The sequence below is a fragment of the Aethalodelphis obliquidens genome, unplaced genomic scaffold (assembly GCF_003676395.1).
Source record: "Aethalodelphis obliquidens isolate GAN/ISIS:26980383/991018 unplaced genomic scaffold, ASM367639v1 scaffold9, whole genome shotgun sequence".
Taxonomy (NCBI): Eukaryota; Metazoa; Chordata; class Mammalia; order Artiodactyla; family Delphinidae; genus Aethalodelphis; species Aethalodelphis obliquidens.
The window spans coordinates 29,955,688-29,970,558 of NW_020837953.1; the positions used below are offsets into that span (position 1 = coordinate 29,955,688).

General features: G+C 51.4%; 1 protein-coding gene across 2 annotated transcripts in view; it reads right to left on the reverse strand.

Annotated features, from left to right (window-relative positions):
* The window catches only part of PTPRU (protein tyrosine phosphatase receptor type U), an 83,940-nt gene that overhangs the window by 12,609 nt on the left and 56,460 nt on the right, over window positions 1–14,871 (reverse strand). For both annotated transcript variants that reach the window (XM_027109392.1, XM_027109391.1), the window contains exons 16-21: window positions 8,313–8,503; window positions 7,535–7,610; window positions 6,967–7,043; window positions 1,217–1,253; window positions 522–619; window positions 324–440 (exon numbers count right to left, since the gene is read on the reverse strand). In XM_027109392.1, coding sequence (XP_026965193.1) covers window positions 324–440; window positions 522–619; window positions 1,217–1,253; window positions 6,967–7,043; window positions 7,535–7,610; window positions 8,313–8,503 — 596 coding nt within the window. The remainder of the gene's footprint in view (window positions 1–323; window positions 441–521; window positions 620–1,216; window positions 1,254–6,966; window positions 7,044–7,534; window positions 7,611–8,312; window positions 8,504–14,871) is intronic.

Below are 14,871 nucleotides of genomic sequence, written 5' to 3' on the forward strand. Positions count from 1 at the left end.
AAAGGGCAAAGGCCTAATCCCACAGAGCTTTCCAGGGCTGAAACAATATGTGCAACGGGCTTAGCACAGAGCCTAGCACAGACCAGGACCGGCACCTGGGCTGCGACCCGCATCATCCTCATCACCTCGGCTTCCTCTCAGAGTCGCCAGCAAAGACGGCCACCTTTCCACCCGTCCGCGGTGCTCTCAGCAGTTACCGAGTAGCTGCCTTGCTGGGCAGGCAGCGGGGCCCTTCCCACCCTCCACTCCTGGGCTGGGGGAGGTGGGCTCTGCCCCACCTCGCAGGCAGCCTGGGAAGGGCCCCATGACGACAGGAGACTCACCCGCTCCAGGGCAAAGCTGCGCACAACATACTCCGCTAGGATCTCCGTCTTCACCAGCGTGATCTTGATGTCCCCGTACATATCCGAGTCCTCTGGCCAGTACCGCGAGCACTTCACCTGGAGTCCCCACGGGGCAGGTTCAGCGGGCTCTTCACTGCCCCCTGGCCCACCATACCCGTCCCCCACGGCCCCACTTACCCTGCCCACCTCCACCAGCTTGGTGATCATGACGATGCTGGAACAGTGCTCCTGCCACACCATGCGCCAGAAGTCGTAGACCATCTCGGGCTTCGGCCCTGGGGGCACAGAGGATGCTTGTCCCTGAGGCCAGGTCTCCACCCAGGCCCAGCACACGGCCACCCCGCACCACCACCCCAGGCCAGGAGACTCCTGAGCCCCAAATGGGGGCTTCGTGCTCACCCCACACACACCCCACCAATTGCCAACTCATGCCTGTTGGGCCCTGGGGGTGGGCATTATCAGGGAGGGCCTGCCTGGAGATACCCCTCATCCCGGGCGCAACCCAAGAAGCAGAGCTAGAGGGCCACGGCACAAGTCTCCAGGCGGGATGGACAGATGGACAGCTGGGCGGGAAGACGCAGCCAGAGGGACCCAGGCGGCCCCCAGACCAAGAGGCACAACCCACACCTGTGAGGACCGAGTGTGGCCCTTTTGCATGCAGACAGACAGCTGGACCAGGAGCTACAAACGGATGGTGCCCATCAGGGAAACAAAAACACAAAGAGGGGGCAGAGACGGATGGCCAGATTCCAGACACCCAGTCAGAGAGTGGGGCTCAGACAGACAGAGAGACAGATGGGAGGCAGGCAGATAAGCAGGGAAGGCAGGAAGGCAGGCACACTGAGGGGCACATGGGGGGGGGTGCCAGGTACCTTGAGTGGCTATGAAGTGGTTTGACCTGTGGTAACCCTGGAACAGGAGAAGAGGGTGTGGTAAGATCCCAGGGAGCAGCCCCTCACTTGCTCAGGCCCCCTCTGCCCTCCTCTCCCAGAAGCTGCACACACCCCACAGGGAACTGCCCCACCCTCCTGACCAGGGTGACCCTGTCCTCCCAGTCCCCAAGTAAGGAAGGAAGTACAGCTCAGACACCAGTGTCTTAGGTTTAAACCCATCTTTGCTATGTGACCCTAGGGAGGACACAACTCCTTTATGGGCCTAGAGGGTCTCCCCATTCATAAATTGGGGATAATTATCCGCAGTCTGCTTACAACCCGGCTGCTGTTTGAAGACAAATAAATTGCGGGGTGACCCTGCCCTGTTCCTAAAGCCCCAGAGACCCTAAGCAACCCCAGATCCTAGGCTGGGTCTCGTCAGCTATCCCAGGCCCCCTCAGGGCAACCAGAATGGGCAATGCCCCTCCCGACTACCCCAGTCACCCAGAGCTTGGGCGGCCAGATGAAGGCTTCAGGTTAGGAGCAAATGAGCACAGGAGCTGCTCATGGACTTCAGATAAAATGTGTTTTAAAATCTTTGAAATCAATAATAAAAACAATAACAAATAATTAAAATAATTCTTTATTAAAATAATAATACATTTTTGAGGTCCTATTATGGTCACATACTGTGCTAAGCACTTTACCTACATTAGCTCCCACAAAAGAGAGGCCAAGAGCTACTTCGTCCTCCATCCCCAGAGCCCTCAGGCAGAGAAGTGGAACCAGCCAGACTCCATCCCCACCCTGGGGCCTTAGCCACCCATGAGGTCCTGCCCACAGGAGACACCCAGGGAATCAATGTAGGCAACACGGGATAGGTAAGAAGTACTGCAAGGCCGGTGCAAGAGAACAACCAAGCTCGGCCACTTGCCTCTAGTTCACACCCTTCAATACAGCTCCCAGCAAATCCTCTGGCCCCGTGGGCTTCCCAGGCCCAAGGGGCCCTGGAGTCAGACTGCCAGAGTTCAAATCCCTGCTCTGCATAGCTCTTGCTAAGTATGTGCCCTTGGGCGAATCCCTTTACTTCTCTATGCCTGTATTTTCACATCTATAAAATGGGAATATTGGGCTTCCCTAGTGGCGCAGCGGTTGGGAGTCCACCTGCCGATGCAGGGGACACGGATTCGTGCCCTGGTCCGGGAAGATCCCACATGCCGCGGAGCGGCTGGGCCCGTGAGCCATGGCCGCTGAGCCTGCGCGTCCGGAGCCTGTGCTCCGCAACGGGAGAGGCCACAACAGTGAGAGGCCCGCGTACCGCAAAAAATAAATAAATAAAATGGGAATATTTATAGCATTTACTTCCTTGGACTCTTGTGAGGAGTAAATAAAGTTACATACGCCAAGGGCTTGGCACCATGGCAAGCACTAAGCCAGTACTTAATCAATAACAGCCATTACTATTACTACTGCTTTAAAGGCCAACGAGTACCCCTGAAGATCTAAATGGTGTGAATGTCAAGAATTCCTGGAGATCTAAATGGTGTCAAGAATTCCTGGGCAGACAGTGGTTTACAACAGGGGTTAAGAATCTGAGTCTTGGGTCAAGTTGACCTGGGTCTCTGTTGCAACTCTACCAAGAAGCAGCTGTGTGATTCCAGGCACTAAGTGGGCTCTTCTCAGCCTTTACTGTGCACACGAATCTCCTGGAGATCTTGTTAAAAGGCAGATTCAGATTCAGAAGGTCTGGGGCAGGGCCCAGGATTGTGCATTTCCAAGCAGATCCCAGGTGGTGCCAAGGCTGGACTTCAAAACACACTGTGAGTAGCCAGGCTCTCTAAGCCTCTGTTCTCCTCCGGAATATGAGGATAATAGCAAGACATGCACGTGTTGTGTACCTACACGTTCCCATGAAAATGACCAAAACACAGTCAACGTTACCAATAACGAAAAGCCTCCCAGAGTCATTCAGCCCTCACTACTGGAACCTCTCTGGGTCTAGCCTAATTCCCTCCTGCCATCTCCCCAGCCACTGCCTGTGCTTCAAGTCCTCAGGGGAGCTGCTGGGCATCTGGGGTCAGAGGGGTGCTGCCTCTGTGCTGCCCTCCACCCCCAGCCTTAGTCAAGCTGGGAACAAGCTACTCCACCTAAAACCGGTCTGCCTGAGAATCTCACGTGAGAGAGCCAGGGTCTCTTCTGATTCATCCATCTCTGGCCCTCCAGTGCCCAGCACACTGCCAGCGCCCAATTGCTAGTCAGTATACAGCAAACAACTGAACAAGGTTTTAGACAGATGGCCTTCAATACCTGCATATTAACTTTTGAATTGCATACATGTATTACACAATTATATCACACAGAGGACAGTGAAATGGAAAGTTTTAAATGATCAGATGTTAAAGGAAGATAAGGAGACACCTTGAGCACACCCACTTTAGAGACCAGGATTAGCGAGCAGAGGTCTTCACACTCCGGGCCATCAGCATGTCCTAGGGGCCTGCTCCCACCCCTCCCTGGAGCCTCTGAGTGGCAGACACCCACCCTTCCCTGGCGTCTCTGAGTGGGTGGAGCTGGGAGACTGACGACTTGGACGGTGGGCAAGACCCCAGGGCACCCCGATGCCCCCGAAGGGAGAGATCCAGGGTCTCGTGTGAGGGTGGAGGGCTCAGGATGGGTTTGAGCTGATCCAGAGCCGTGGGGCCATGAGTCAGCCACTCAACATTTCTAAGCCTCCATTTTCTCGTCTGCCAAATGCAGGTCCCAACCTTGCAGAGTGTGGTAAGGACGACATGATGTGCCTGGCACAGAGCAGGTGCTCAGCCAATGACACTCTTGTTAATGGAAATTTGAAGATTAATTAAGCCAAGTCTCCTCGGCGCATTTCATAACAGTCTGACAATAACTAAATGAGTAGTGTGTTTTGTGGAGATCGAGATGTAAAGTATTGATACAACGCCCTATATTCATCACCTCCTAAGGGGGGGCGCTAGGGCTGAGTACGTCCACTGCCTTCTGTGGGCCTAATATTCCACTTAAGTTTAGGAACTTTACAAATGAACTGTTTAAACAAACTCAAAACCAGGCAGAGGGTGTCTAGAAGCACATCTGGGACAACTGTCATCTCCAGCAGGTGCGACAGCCGGGACCTTACACTTTATATATTAGGTATCTCCATGCTGTCTGAAAGTCTAATGATGAATTGTATTTTTGCAATCATAAAAAAAGCAAGAAATATATTTGTAAAAGAAAAAAGGAGATAAAACAGACGAAGTACCCAAAAAAGAAAACAATCCCGTCGGGCATCAACTATTATGAAAATAATATGTATTAAAAGACAAATCAGAGGATTGCTAGATGAATTGGGGTTTTTTTAATTCTTAAAAGGCCCAAACACAGCACAATTTTTGGAAATAAAATACCCATACTGCTCCCCCAAGATAAAACATTCAAATTAGGGCTACATTGAGGGCAAAGTAGCGAGGGTTGAGTTTCAAGCAAACTGATCACAAAGGGATTTGAACACCAGGGAAACTAGTATTAAGGGGACTGCCCAGGGCCATCCTTGCTTCCTGGAAGGCCCTGACCTCCAAGCAGCGGAAATGCGGTACCCAGGGCAGCTCCTCCCATCGCACCCCTCCCAGGCCTGCAAAAGGTGCGGCTAGTGAGGATTCATCAGCCATGGGGAGCCCGGGACAAGGGTGACAGAGGTGATAGCCGGTGAAGAACAGAGCCTGGGGAGGCACCTGGAGGCACCCCAACACTGCTGGCCCATCTCAGGGCAGAGGAGATGAAGGGAATGGTTTAAACAGGGATCGTGTCGAATCTTCAGCCCTGGGCGGTCCCTGAAGTGGACGGTTGGTGTTGGGTGCACGGGTGGAGGGGAAGGAGGACAGAGACAGAGAGAGAGACAGCCAGAGACTGTGAGAGAGTCTGAGACATAGCCAGTCGGACAGACAGGAGGAGGAGGAGATGGGGAGAGAGATACTTACTTCACGGTTTATCCGAATCTTAATGATTCCAGTGAGGGAACAGTACAAAGCAAAAGAGACAGATATTAGGCCAGAGGCAGATGGAGGTGGACGGAGCACAGGAGTGGCCAGAATGGGTGATGCCAGCAGGGGCGGCAGAGCAGAGATGCGAGGGCTGGGCAAGAGAGGGGGAGGGGCAGGTCCCTGCCGGGGCCCAAGGTGAAGCCGAGGAGGACCTTGAGGAGACCGAGGCAAGGCCCCTGTCACCAAAACTGCCCAAGTCTGAGAGGCGAGGCCAGGCCCGGCCCCACAGCCCAGCCAGGGGAGAGGATGGGAGGTGGGGGAGAAGGCAAGGAATTCTGGGAAATATGGGGTAGCGCATCTGGCCACCAGGAGGGAATGAAGACAAAGGAAAGGAAAGGTCACCTCCAGAGTCCCTGACTCCCCCGCTCCCAGATACCTGCCTCCTCCACCTCCAGCCGGTCATGCTGCTCCTACCTGGGCCACCCTTCCCTTCCCTCTCCAGCCACCCAGGGCCAGCACAAGCCCTCTGCTTCCATGCAGCCGGCCACAGCTAACCCTGGCACTACCACCACCTTGCTGTGTGACGCTGAGGAAGTCATTCCTCTTTTCTGGCCTGTGCTTTTCCATCCAGTCTGAATTTACTTTACTTGCACGCTTATGTGTCCCCCCAGCTCGAATCTATATGTTCACGGGAAGCAGGGACTGTGTCTGCTTGCTCACTGCTGTATCCCATTGTGCCCAGCACAATGCCTGGCACACAGTAGGTGCTCAAAACATAGCTGACAAGTGAATAAATGACTCTCTACCAAACTTGGCTCGCTGCAGGTCAGGGAGTCCGATCAGGGTCCGACTCCTGGGCCTGTCCTGTCTCACCCTCATCCACACTTGGGGAGCAGACTCATCACCTCTCCTTCACACTCAAGCTCAGGCCCCCTGGCTGCCTGCCCTGTCTCTGGCCCCTCCCTCTGGTCCAGCCCGAGCAGTTGCTGCTGTGGCTGGCAGGACAGTCTCATGGTTAGCAGCAAAGGCTTTGGAGACCCTGACAGGCTGAGATATGAATCCCTTCTTTACCACTCCCTAGCTGTGTGACCTGGGAAAAGTAGCTTCACCTCTCTGAGCCCCAGTTTCCTCACCTGTTAAGTGAGGCCACACAATGCTAACTACTGCATAGGGTGGTTGCAGGGATTATATGAAGTTAATTATTTGGTATAAAGTGCTTAGCACAGTGCTTGGCACACAGTACATGGTCAATAAACCTGAGTTATTATTCTTACAGTACCGCTCTGATCATGGGTAAACACTTTTAATGACTCCCTGGTGCCCCTAGGGAAAAGGCCAAATTCCTCACCTTGCCATTCGTGGCCTTCAGCGCAGCCCCTGTCTGCCTTCAGCCTCGCTGTGTATCACCAGAATCCCACCCCCAGGCTCTTGGCCCCTCACCAAGAGGGGATCCTTCCTCATATCTAGGCCTAGCTGTCTGCCCTCTTCCCTCCATGCTGCCTCACTGACACTCCCCTCCACCATCCCCATCCCCCGTCTCTCAGGCCAACTCTGGCCTGCAGGAAGCCCTCCTGACAGCTGCCGCCCACCCTCTCCTCCCCTCGGCTGAGCTCCGTGGCACTGACTGCAGGAGGTGGGGGCACTCAGAACCCAGCCACACGAACCCCCGTTTGTTCCCTGACAGGTCCCGCCCTGCCTGGACCGTGAGCCTGGAGCGGGCAGGGCCAGTCAGCAGAGGTGACGGGGCGAGGCACTCACGTCTATGTAGTTGGCATTAATGTAGTCGGCATCAGGGTCTCCCAGCATCGGGTGCAGCTTCACTCGGTGCCGATCATCTGGAAACACAGAGCAGGTGGCCATGGGGTGGGCAGGGGCTGAACGGGGGAGCCCAGAGCTGAGGCAGTGGGGGAAGCTTCCTGGAGGCCGGAGGTGGGGCACAGGCAGGTCAGCCAGGGAACCTAGAGGCTCAGGACCAACGAGCAGGCCCTTGGTACTGCTGGAGGCAGGGCCGGCCAGTGGTTAGTGTCTGCACTGCAGCATCAAGAAGGCCTGAGGTCCTGTGCTGCTCACACAAGTGTATGAGCTGTGTGACCTTGGGCAGGGGGCTTAACCTCCCAAGCCTCAGTTTCCTTATCTGTAAAGTGGGGGTTCTACCACATCCACTTCACAGGGTTACTGAGAGGACGAAGTGAGATAACAAGTGTGACGCTCAGCACACAGCTTGGCATGAGACAGGCCCTCACTAAATGGCTCACGCTTCTGTTCTGCTGCTTCCTGTTACATCCCACCCACGGCCCCAGACCCCAGGCCCTCCCCCAGGACTCACAGGCAGGCATGGGCTCCTGCCGGCCACCCTTGACCTTGTCTTTCTTCTTTGTAGCATCCCAGCCTTCAAAAAAGCTCTGCCAGAAGGGAAAGTGGTAGTTAGTGAGGGAGGGAATCCCCTCTCTCATAAGAGCCCTATCCCCTCAAGAGGATGGGAGTGGGACCACGACAAGGGCCAGGTTCAGGGTTAAACTTGGGGCCTGAAATAAAGTCACTGTAAATTCCTTTGTAAGTGAGGGACTAAGTTCAATACCAAGCTGTGTAGGGGGAAGAGAGAAAAGAGGGGAAAAGAGGGTTAGAGTTCAGAGACATTTTAGAATGAGGGTCAGGTTTAGGGCAAATCCAGGTTTGAGCTGGGAAGAAGGTAAAGGTGAGGGTCAAATGAAGTCCAGATGGAGGTAGGATGGGATTCAAGTCAGAGGCCAAACGGAGCTTAGGATGAGAGTCAGGGTCAAAGTTAGACTGGGATTTAGGTTGGAGGTCGGGGTCAGTGTTGGTGGTCAGGTTCATATCAGGAATAGAATAAGGATCCCGGCAGGGTCCAGATAGAGACTGAGATAAGATTCAAGATCAGTTTTCAAGTCAGGGTTAGGATGAGAGTTAGAAACCAGGTCAGTCTGAGGTTAGGATCAAGGTCAAGGTCAAAACATTAGGTTGAATTTGGGGACTGTCAGAGCATGGGTCCATCCAGGGCTGGGCTGAGGGCTGCCAGGGTCCACAGGGAGGAGCAACCAGGCAAGGCCCTGGCAAGGGGTCCTGGCTGGACTGGGGCCGTGCACCTCATACTCCTGCTTGAAGCCGTAGCCCTCGGCCGTCTTCATCTGGTTGATGTGCTGCAAGAGGTCGGCCACACGCACCGCGGGATGCAGCTGCCCCGTGTGGTACGGGGAGCCCTTCCGGCCACACGGACGCCGCGGTGAGCCCCCCAGGAGGCTGCTGGCCTCGGTGACCCCACCACTGCGCTGGTCTCCTGTAGTCAGAGGAAGGGAAAGGGGTTTCTGATACACACGGGCCCCAGCCTGGGGAACCCCAGATGGACTCAGGGGGCCGAGGGAGGGAAGGGAGCACGGCCAGCATGGAGGACGCCTGGGCTGTTTGCTGGAGCCAAGCAGCTGGCTGGGCCCACCCTGTGTGACCCTGGGTGGCCCCTTCCCTGCTGCATCTCAGTTTTCCCATCTGTAAACTGAGGGGATTGGTTCATATGAACTCGCAGGGCCCTTCTGGTTCGGCCCTGCCTGCTGTGATCCCGTGGTCCCCTCACCGTCCTGGGCTCCCCTGCAGGGCCCACCCCTCTGTGACTTCACGTGCTGCCTGCAGGGGGAAGCGCTCAGCAGAGCCCATGACATCCCTCCTTCCTTCCCCTCTTCCAGGGAACAATCTGGAACATTGACAACTCCCAGCAATTACCCCCATTCAAAGACAAGCAAGTCCCGAAACTAGCTGCTGCTGCCACCCCTTCTGCAGATTAACGGGAAGCACCTGAATAGAGGCGTTTCTCCTGCGTAAGCATTTCCATTGTCAGCCTGTGCGTAGGCTCAGCCCGTGGGGAAGAGGCGGAGAGGTTCACAGTGCTCCACGTGCCCCAGGAAACTATCCTCTCCCTCCAGACCACCCACTTCCTGGCTCTCCTGGTCAGCATCCCCAAGGACATCCCACCCTGGTCCTTAGATCAGGTCCTGGGATTGAGGAAACAGTCCTGCCCAGCCACACCCACCTTCCAACACTCATTCCCTTCTCCTGGCCTGGGAGAGGTGCAGGGCTTATTCTCCGCGTGTCTCACCGCTGTTCTCTGTCCAGCGGGGCCTAGATGCCAGCCCTGTCCCTGCCCTGTGCCTTCACACACGCTTTTCCTCTGCTTCAAACACTCCCCCCTTTATGCCTGGTGAACTCATACTCATCCTTCAGGTCTCAGCTAAAATGACCCTCCTTGGGGAGCCTTCTCTGGCTGGTGCCTGGCCTCTAATTCCTAGTCATGACTAACAGACAGAATGAATGCAGCACCGGGACGGACACCACCACCACCACCCTCCTCTGTGCAGCTCCACTTCCCCGAAGTCCAATCTCTGCCTCTTCAAATCAGGGAGACTGCAGGCCCAGCTTGGGTTCCCCTTCCTGTGCTGAGGTTTGAAAACTACCTCCAAGTAGAAAGGTGATGCCAGGCAAGGCTCACCTCGTGTGTTTCTCTTCTCTCGGGAATCACAGTCATGAGGTGCCTGGTACCCGATGTCTGAAAACAACTGTTTCACGTATTTTATCCAGATTTCTAGCTGCTTACAGCTGGAGGGCAAGTCATGTGCCAGTTACACATTCGTGGTCCAATGCGCCAAACCCTTAGTTTTTCAGATAGGGAAACTGAGATCCAAAGAGGAGAGATTTGCCTAATGTAGTGGTTGTCCAGGTGTGTTCCAGAAAATACTGGTTGTGCCAGATGACTCAACGGTATTCCATTAAAAAGAAGAGAAGGAGGATGAGGAGGGGTTCTACGTTTTAAAGGAGTCTGTGAAATTGTTTTAAACAAAAACAAGTAGGTATTTTTTTCCCTGTTAAACCTCTCAGGGCTTCCAACAAGTTAGTGTGTATATTAAGTCTCCAAGAGATGGAGGAAAATAGCAACGTTTCGCCTCCTCTTTCACCACGGAGAGCTTGTTTCATGGAACATCCTCAGGGGAACACAGTGTAATATGGTGATTAAGAGACACACTCTGAAGTCAGACAGGCCTCAGATCAAACCCCAACTCTGCATGTGACCTTGGGGACGTTAATTACTCTCCAGAAATTTCCCTTTTCATATGACAAATGAAGATTAAAACTGTTACTCTCCAAGATGATGATGTAAATATTCAATAAGATAATGTTTATGAAGCACCCAGCCCAGTGCCTGGCACATGGGCACCTGCAGATGGCGCTGTTGACATGATCAGGAGCTTCCAGGAAAGGCAGGAACCTCTGGAGTCCCAGAAAGCCAGGGCAGCTGTTTGACAAGAGGTGGCCTTTCTGTCTTGGTCCTTCTCCACCGTAGGATCTTGGTCCAGGACCTGACAATCCTAAAGACCATCTACCACAAACACACAAGACAAGCACAAAGGTTTCAAGAAAAACAGATTTCTGCTGGCTCAAAGAACTCAGAGACGAAGGGGTCCTAAGTGTTCTTCATGGAAACCATGCCAACGGCTCCATACAGAGCTCTCCGGCTGCAGAATCCAACAGCTCATCCCAGAGATCTTGAAGGTTTGGAAGCCCTGATACAGCCTCACAAGTAGGCATGGAACCATCTTGCGATGGGTGAAGACAAGCAAAAAATCCCACTTGCTTGGGGCCCAGACAGGAAGCCAGAAGCAAAGCTGGGCGGCTTCCAGCTGAGCCCGAGAGCAACACAAGATGTTCTACAAATAAGAGCACCCGAAGACAAAGGACGATGAACAATGATGCTGCCAAGAAGACCCTCCATTTCCTGGGGCCCAGAGAAGACAGGTCCTTGCTCTTCTCACCCATGAATTACCATGGGATTTCACTCACACTCACACACACACACACACACACACACACACACACACACACACACCCCGCCCCCCCCCACCCTGCCTCTCCCATACACACACATACCCCGAGAACCAGCTTGCCCACAGCTGGAAGCCCCTGAAAGGGAGGAAGAGAGGAAGGAAGGTAAGAGCCAGCCATCAGCTTCAAGGTCACCACTCAGGGGCTCTCCCAGGCTCTCTCCAGCTCCATTATGATTGTCGGACAATTTTGGGGAGTAACCACTGGACAGTTGATGTTTTGCGGCGAGGGCTGAGGCCCAGAGGAAAGAACACTGGGTGTGCAGTTGGAGAAGCCTGAATTTGAATTCTGACTCAAGCCGCTTGACCTCTCTGGACCTCAGTTTCCTCATTGGAAAATGGAGATCCTCAGACTTTCCTCAAAGATGGGCACTTTCCCCGATTCCCATCCACCCTCAGATGAAGACAGGCCACCGGTTATACAATCTAGCAGCATATTATATTTTTCCTTCACTATCTGCAATTAGCAAATAACTTTAAAGAAACACAGTCTGTAATAATAGCTAACAATATCTAACATACCGAGTGCTTTCATATGCCTAGCATGATTCTTAAGTCATTCAATCCTTAGAATATCCCTATGAAGTAGGTGCTATTGTTATCCCCCCTATTAAACAAGGAAACTGAGGCCCAGAAGGGTTAAGTTACCTGCTCCTTAAGTGGAAGTATCAGGATTCCAACCCAGGCCCAACTGACTCTGGGATCCTGTTGTCTTTCTCTGTTTTCCTCTCCCTGATAAAGGGGCATTTGTGGTGTCAAATAAGGGGCACTTATTTGACGAACCATTTGGCCGGAACCCACTGGTTCCCACACAGGTCAAGAGCTCCGGATGGACAGGGCCCAGAGGGTTTGAGGGTTTTCATAGGCAAGATCAGAGTCGAAGGGGGCACGTTCCAACATCTTGGGAACATCCCAGCTCAACATTTACTCAGCATGGGAAGCCCCTATTTAAAACTTCCATATTGAGGATACATCAAAATCAACGTGGCTTTCTGTTCTAAACCACAAAACTCTGGCCTCCACTGTTTGGAAAGAAAAGAAGGAAGTGGCGGCTAGACCAGCATGGGGCATAAAGAGAGAGAGAGAAGCCTTGAGACTGAGCTCCAGTCTCCTGAATACACCTTGAGCTTCCCAGCCGTCACACCTTCCCTGTGTCCTGCATCCTGCCTTCAGGGGCCCCGCCCTCCTCACCATCAGTCAAATCTCACCCATCTCAGCCGAAACCCTGACCTCCCCTGCCCAAAGGTGTATCTTCTCAAGACTATGGCAGCACTCACTGTCCCCACTACCCCCTGGCAATTAGCCTAGTGTGGACTTCCCTGGGTCAATCTCATCTCCCCAACTAGTCAGTGAGTTCCTTGGGAGCAGAACCCGTGTTTCCTGGCTCACTGCATCTCTTCGTAAGACTCAGCAGCAAGGCATGTGCCCACACCACCTTCACCTCCCACTCCCCCCAGCACCCACTTGAGTTTTCAGCCCAAGCACACCTCTCCACGTCGTCCTCTGTGCCCGCCTCCATGCATTCACACATGCTGTTCTTCACGCACATTTGCCTTTTCCTTCCCATCTCTGCCGGTCCAAATCCCACCCGGTCCTCTAGTCCCAGCATGATACAGCAGAAACAGCAATTTGCAATTCAGAAAGACCTGAATTTAAATCCTGACTCTGCCACCTTCTGCTTGATCTGGACAAGTGATTCTCCTCTCTGGGTCTCTGTTTCCTCATTTGTAAGATGAAGGGTTGATAACAGCTACTACTGTGTGTGTAAATTTAATGAGGGAGGTCACAAAGAGAACGTGATGCATAAATGCATGTCAATGAATTTGAAAACATAAATGAAATGGACACATTCCTAGACAACTATAACTCACTAAAAGTGTCTTGAAAAAAAACAGAAAGTTTGAATAGTCCTTTACTCCTTTAAATAGATTGAATTAAAAGTTTAAAATGTTTCCATAAAGAAAACAAAAAAAAAAGATTATTTCACAGGTGAATTCCACCAAACTTTCAAGGAGTCAATTACTCCAATCTCCCATGATAAGGAAAAAAGAGAAGAGCCCTCAATGCTTTTTTTTTTTTTTTTTTCGGTACGCGGGCCTCCCACCGCTGTGGCCTCTCCCGCTGCGGAGCACAGGCTCCGGACGCGCAGGCCCCAGACGCGCAGGCCCAGCAGCCACGACCCACGGGCCCAGCCACCCCGCGGCATGTGGGATCCTCCCGGACCGGGGCACAAACCCACGTCCCCTGCATCGGCAGGCAGACTCCCAACCACTGCACCACCAGGGAAGCCCTCAATGCATTTTATAAGACAAACAGAATCTTGATACCAGAAACCAGACAAAGACAGTATAAAAAAAGAAAAATTATAGGCCAATCCCATTCAGGAATACAACTTTAGAATCTTGAACAGTATTATAATTATACTGAATCCAATAATTCATTAAAAAAAATTATGCATGATGACCAAGTTGAATTTACCCCAGGAATTGAAGGTTATTTTAACATTAGAAAATCTAAAAATGTCACTCACCTCACTAACAAACTAAAGGAAAAAAATATGGCATCATAGTAAATCCAGAAAAAAAAGCATTTGCTAAGTTTAATGCCCATTTAAAATAAAATCTCTTAGTGAACTAAAAACTGAAAGGAATTTTGTTAATCTGATAAGGCATTTCCTCCAAAAACCTATGGCAAACTTCATTCTCGCTGTTTTAATGTTAGAAGCATTTCTTTTAAAACCAGGAAAACAAGACAATGATTTCTGCTATAACCACTTGCGTTTGAGGTTCCAGCCAGTGCCATGCAGAAAGATAAGGAAAAAAAGGATAAGAAACGAGAAATAAGAAACAGAACTGTCAATATTCACAGATCCTTTGTACTCAGGAAATCTGAATGATTCTACAGACAAATTAGAATTAATCAGAAAGTTTAGACCCTGAATAGCCAAAGCAATTTGAGAAAGAAGAACAAAGCTGGAGGTATCAAGCACCCTGACTTCAAACTATACTACAAAGCTACAGTAATCAAAACAGTATGGTACTGGCACAAAAGCAGACATATAGCTCAATGGAACAGAATAGAGAGTCCAGAAATAAACCTACATACATATGGTTTATTAATCTATGACAAAGAGGCAAGAATATACAATGGGGAAAAGACAGTCTCTTCAACAAGTGGTACTGGGAAAACTGGACAACTACAAGTAAAATAATGAAACTAGACCATTTTCTCATACCATATTTAAAAATAAACTCAAAATGCCTTAAAGACTTAGGCATTTTTCCAAAGAAGACATGCAGATGGCCAACAGGCACATGAAAAGATGTTCAACATCACTAATCATCAGGGAAATGCAAATCAAAACCACAGTGAGATATCATCTCACACCCATCAGGATGGCCATCCTCAAAAAGGCAAGAAATAACAAATGTTGGTGAGGATGTGGAGAAAAGGGAAGCCTCCTGCACTGTTGGTAGGAATGTAAATTGGTGTAGTCACTATAGAAAACAGTGCAGAGGTTCTGCAAAAACTTTAAAATAGAACTACCGTATGACCCAACAATTCCACTTCTGAATATTTACCCAAAGAAAATGAAAACACTAGTTCAAAAAGAGATATGCACCTCAATGTTCTTTGCAGCACTATTTATAATAGCCAAGATATGGAAGCAACCTAAGTGTCCAATGACAGATGAATAGGTAAAGAAGATATGGTGTATATATATATATACACACACACACACACACACACACACACACACACACACACACACACACACACA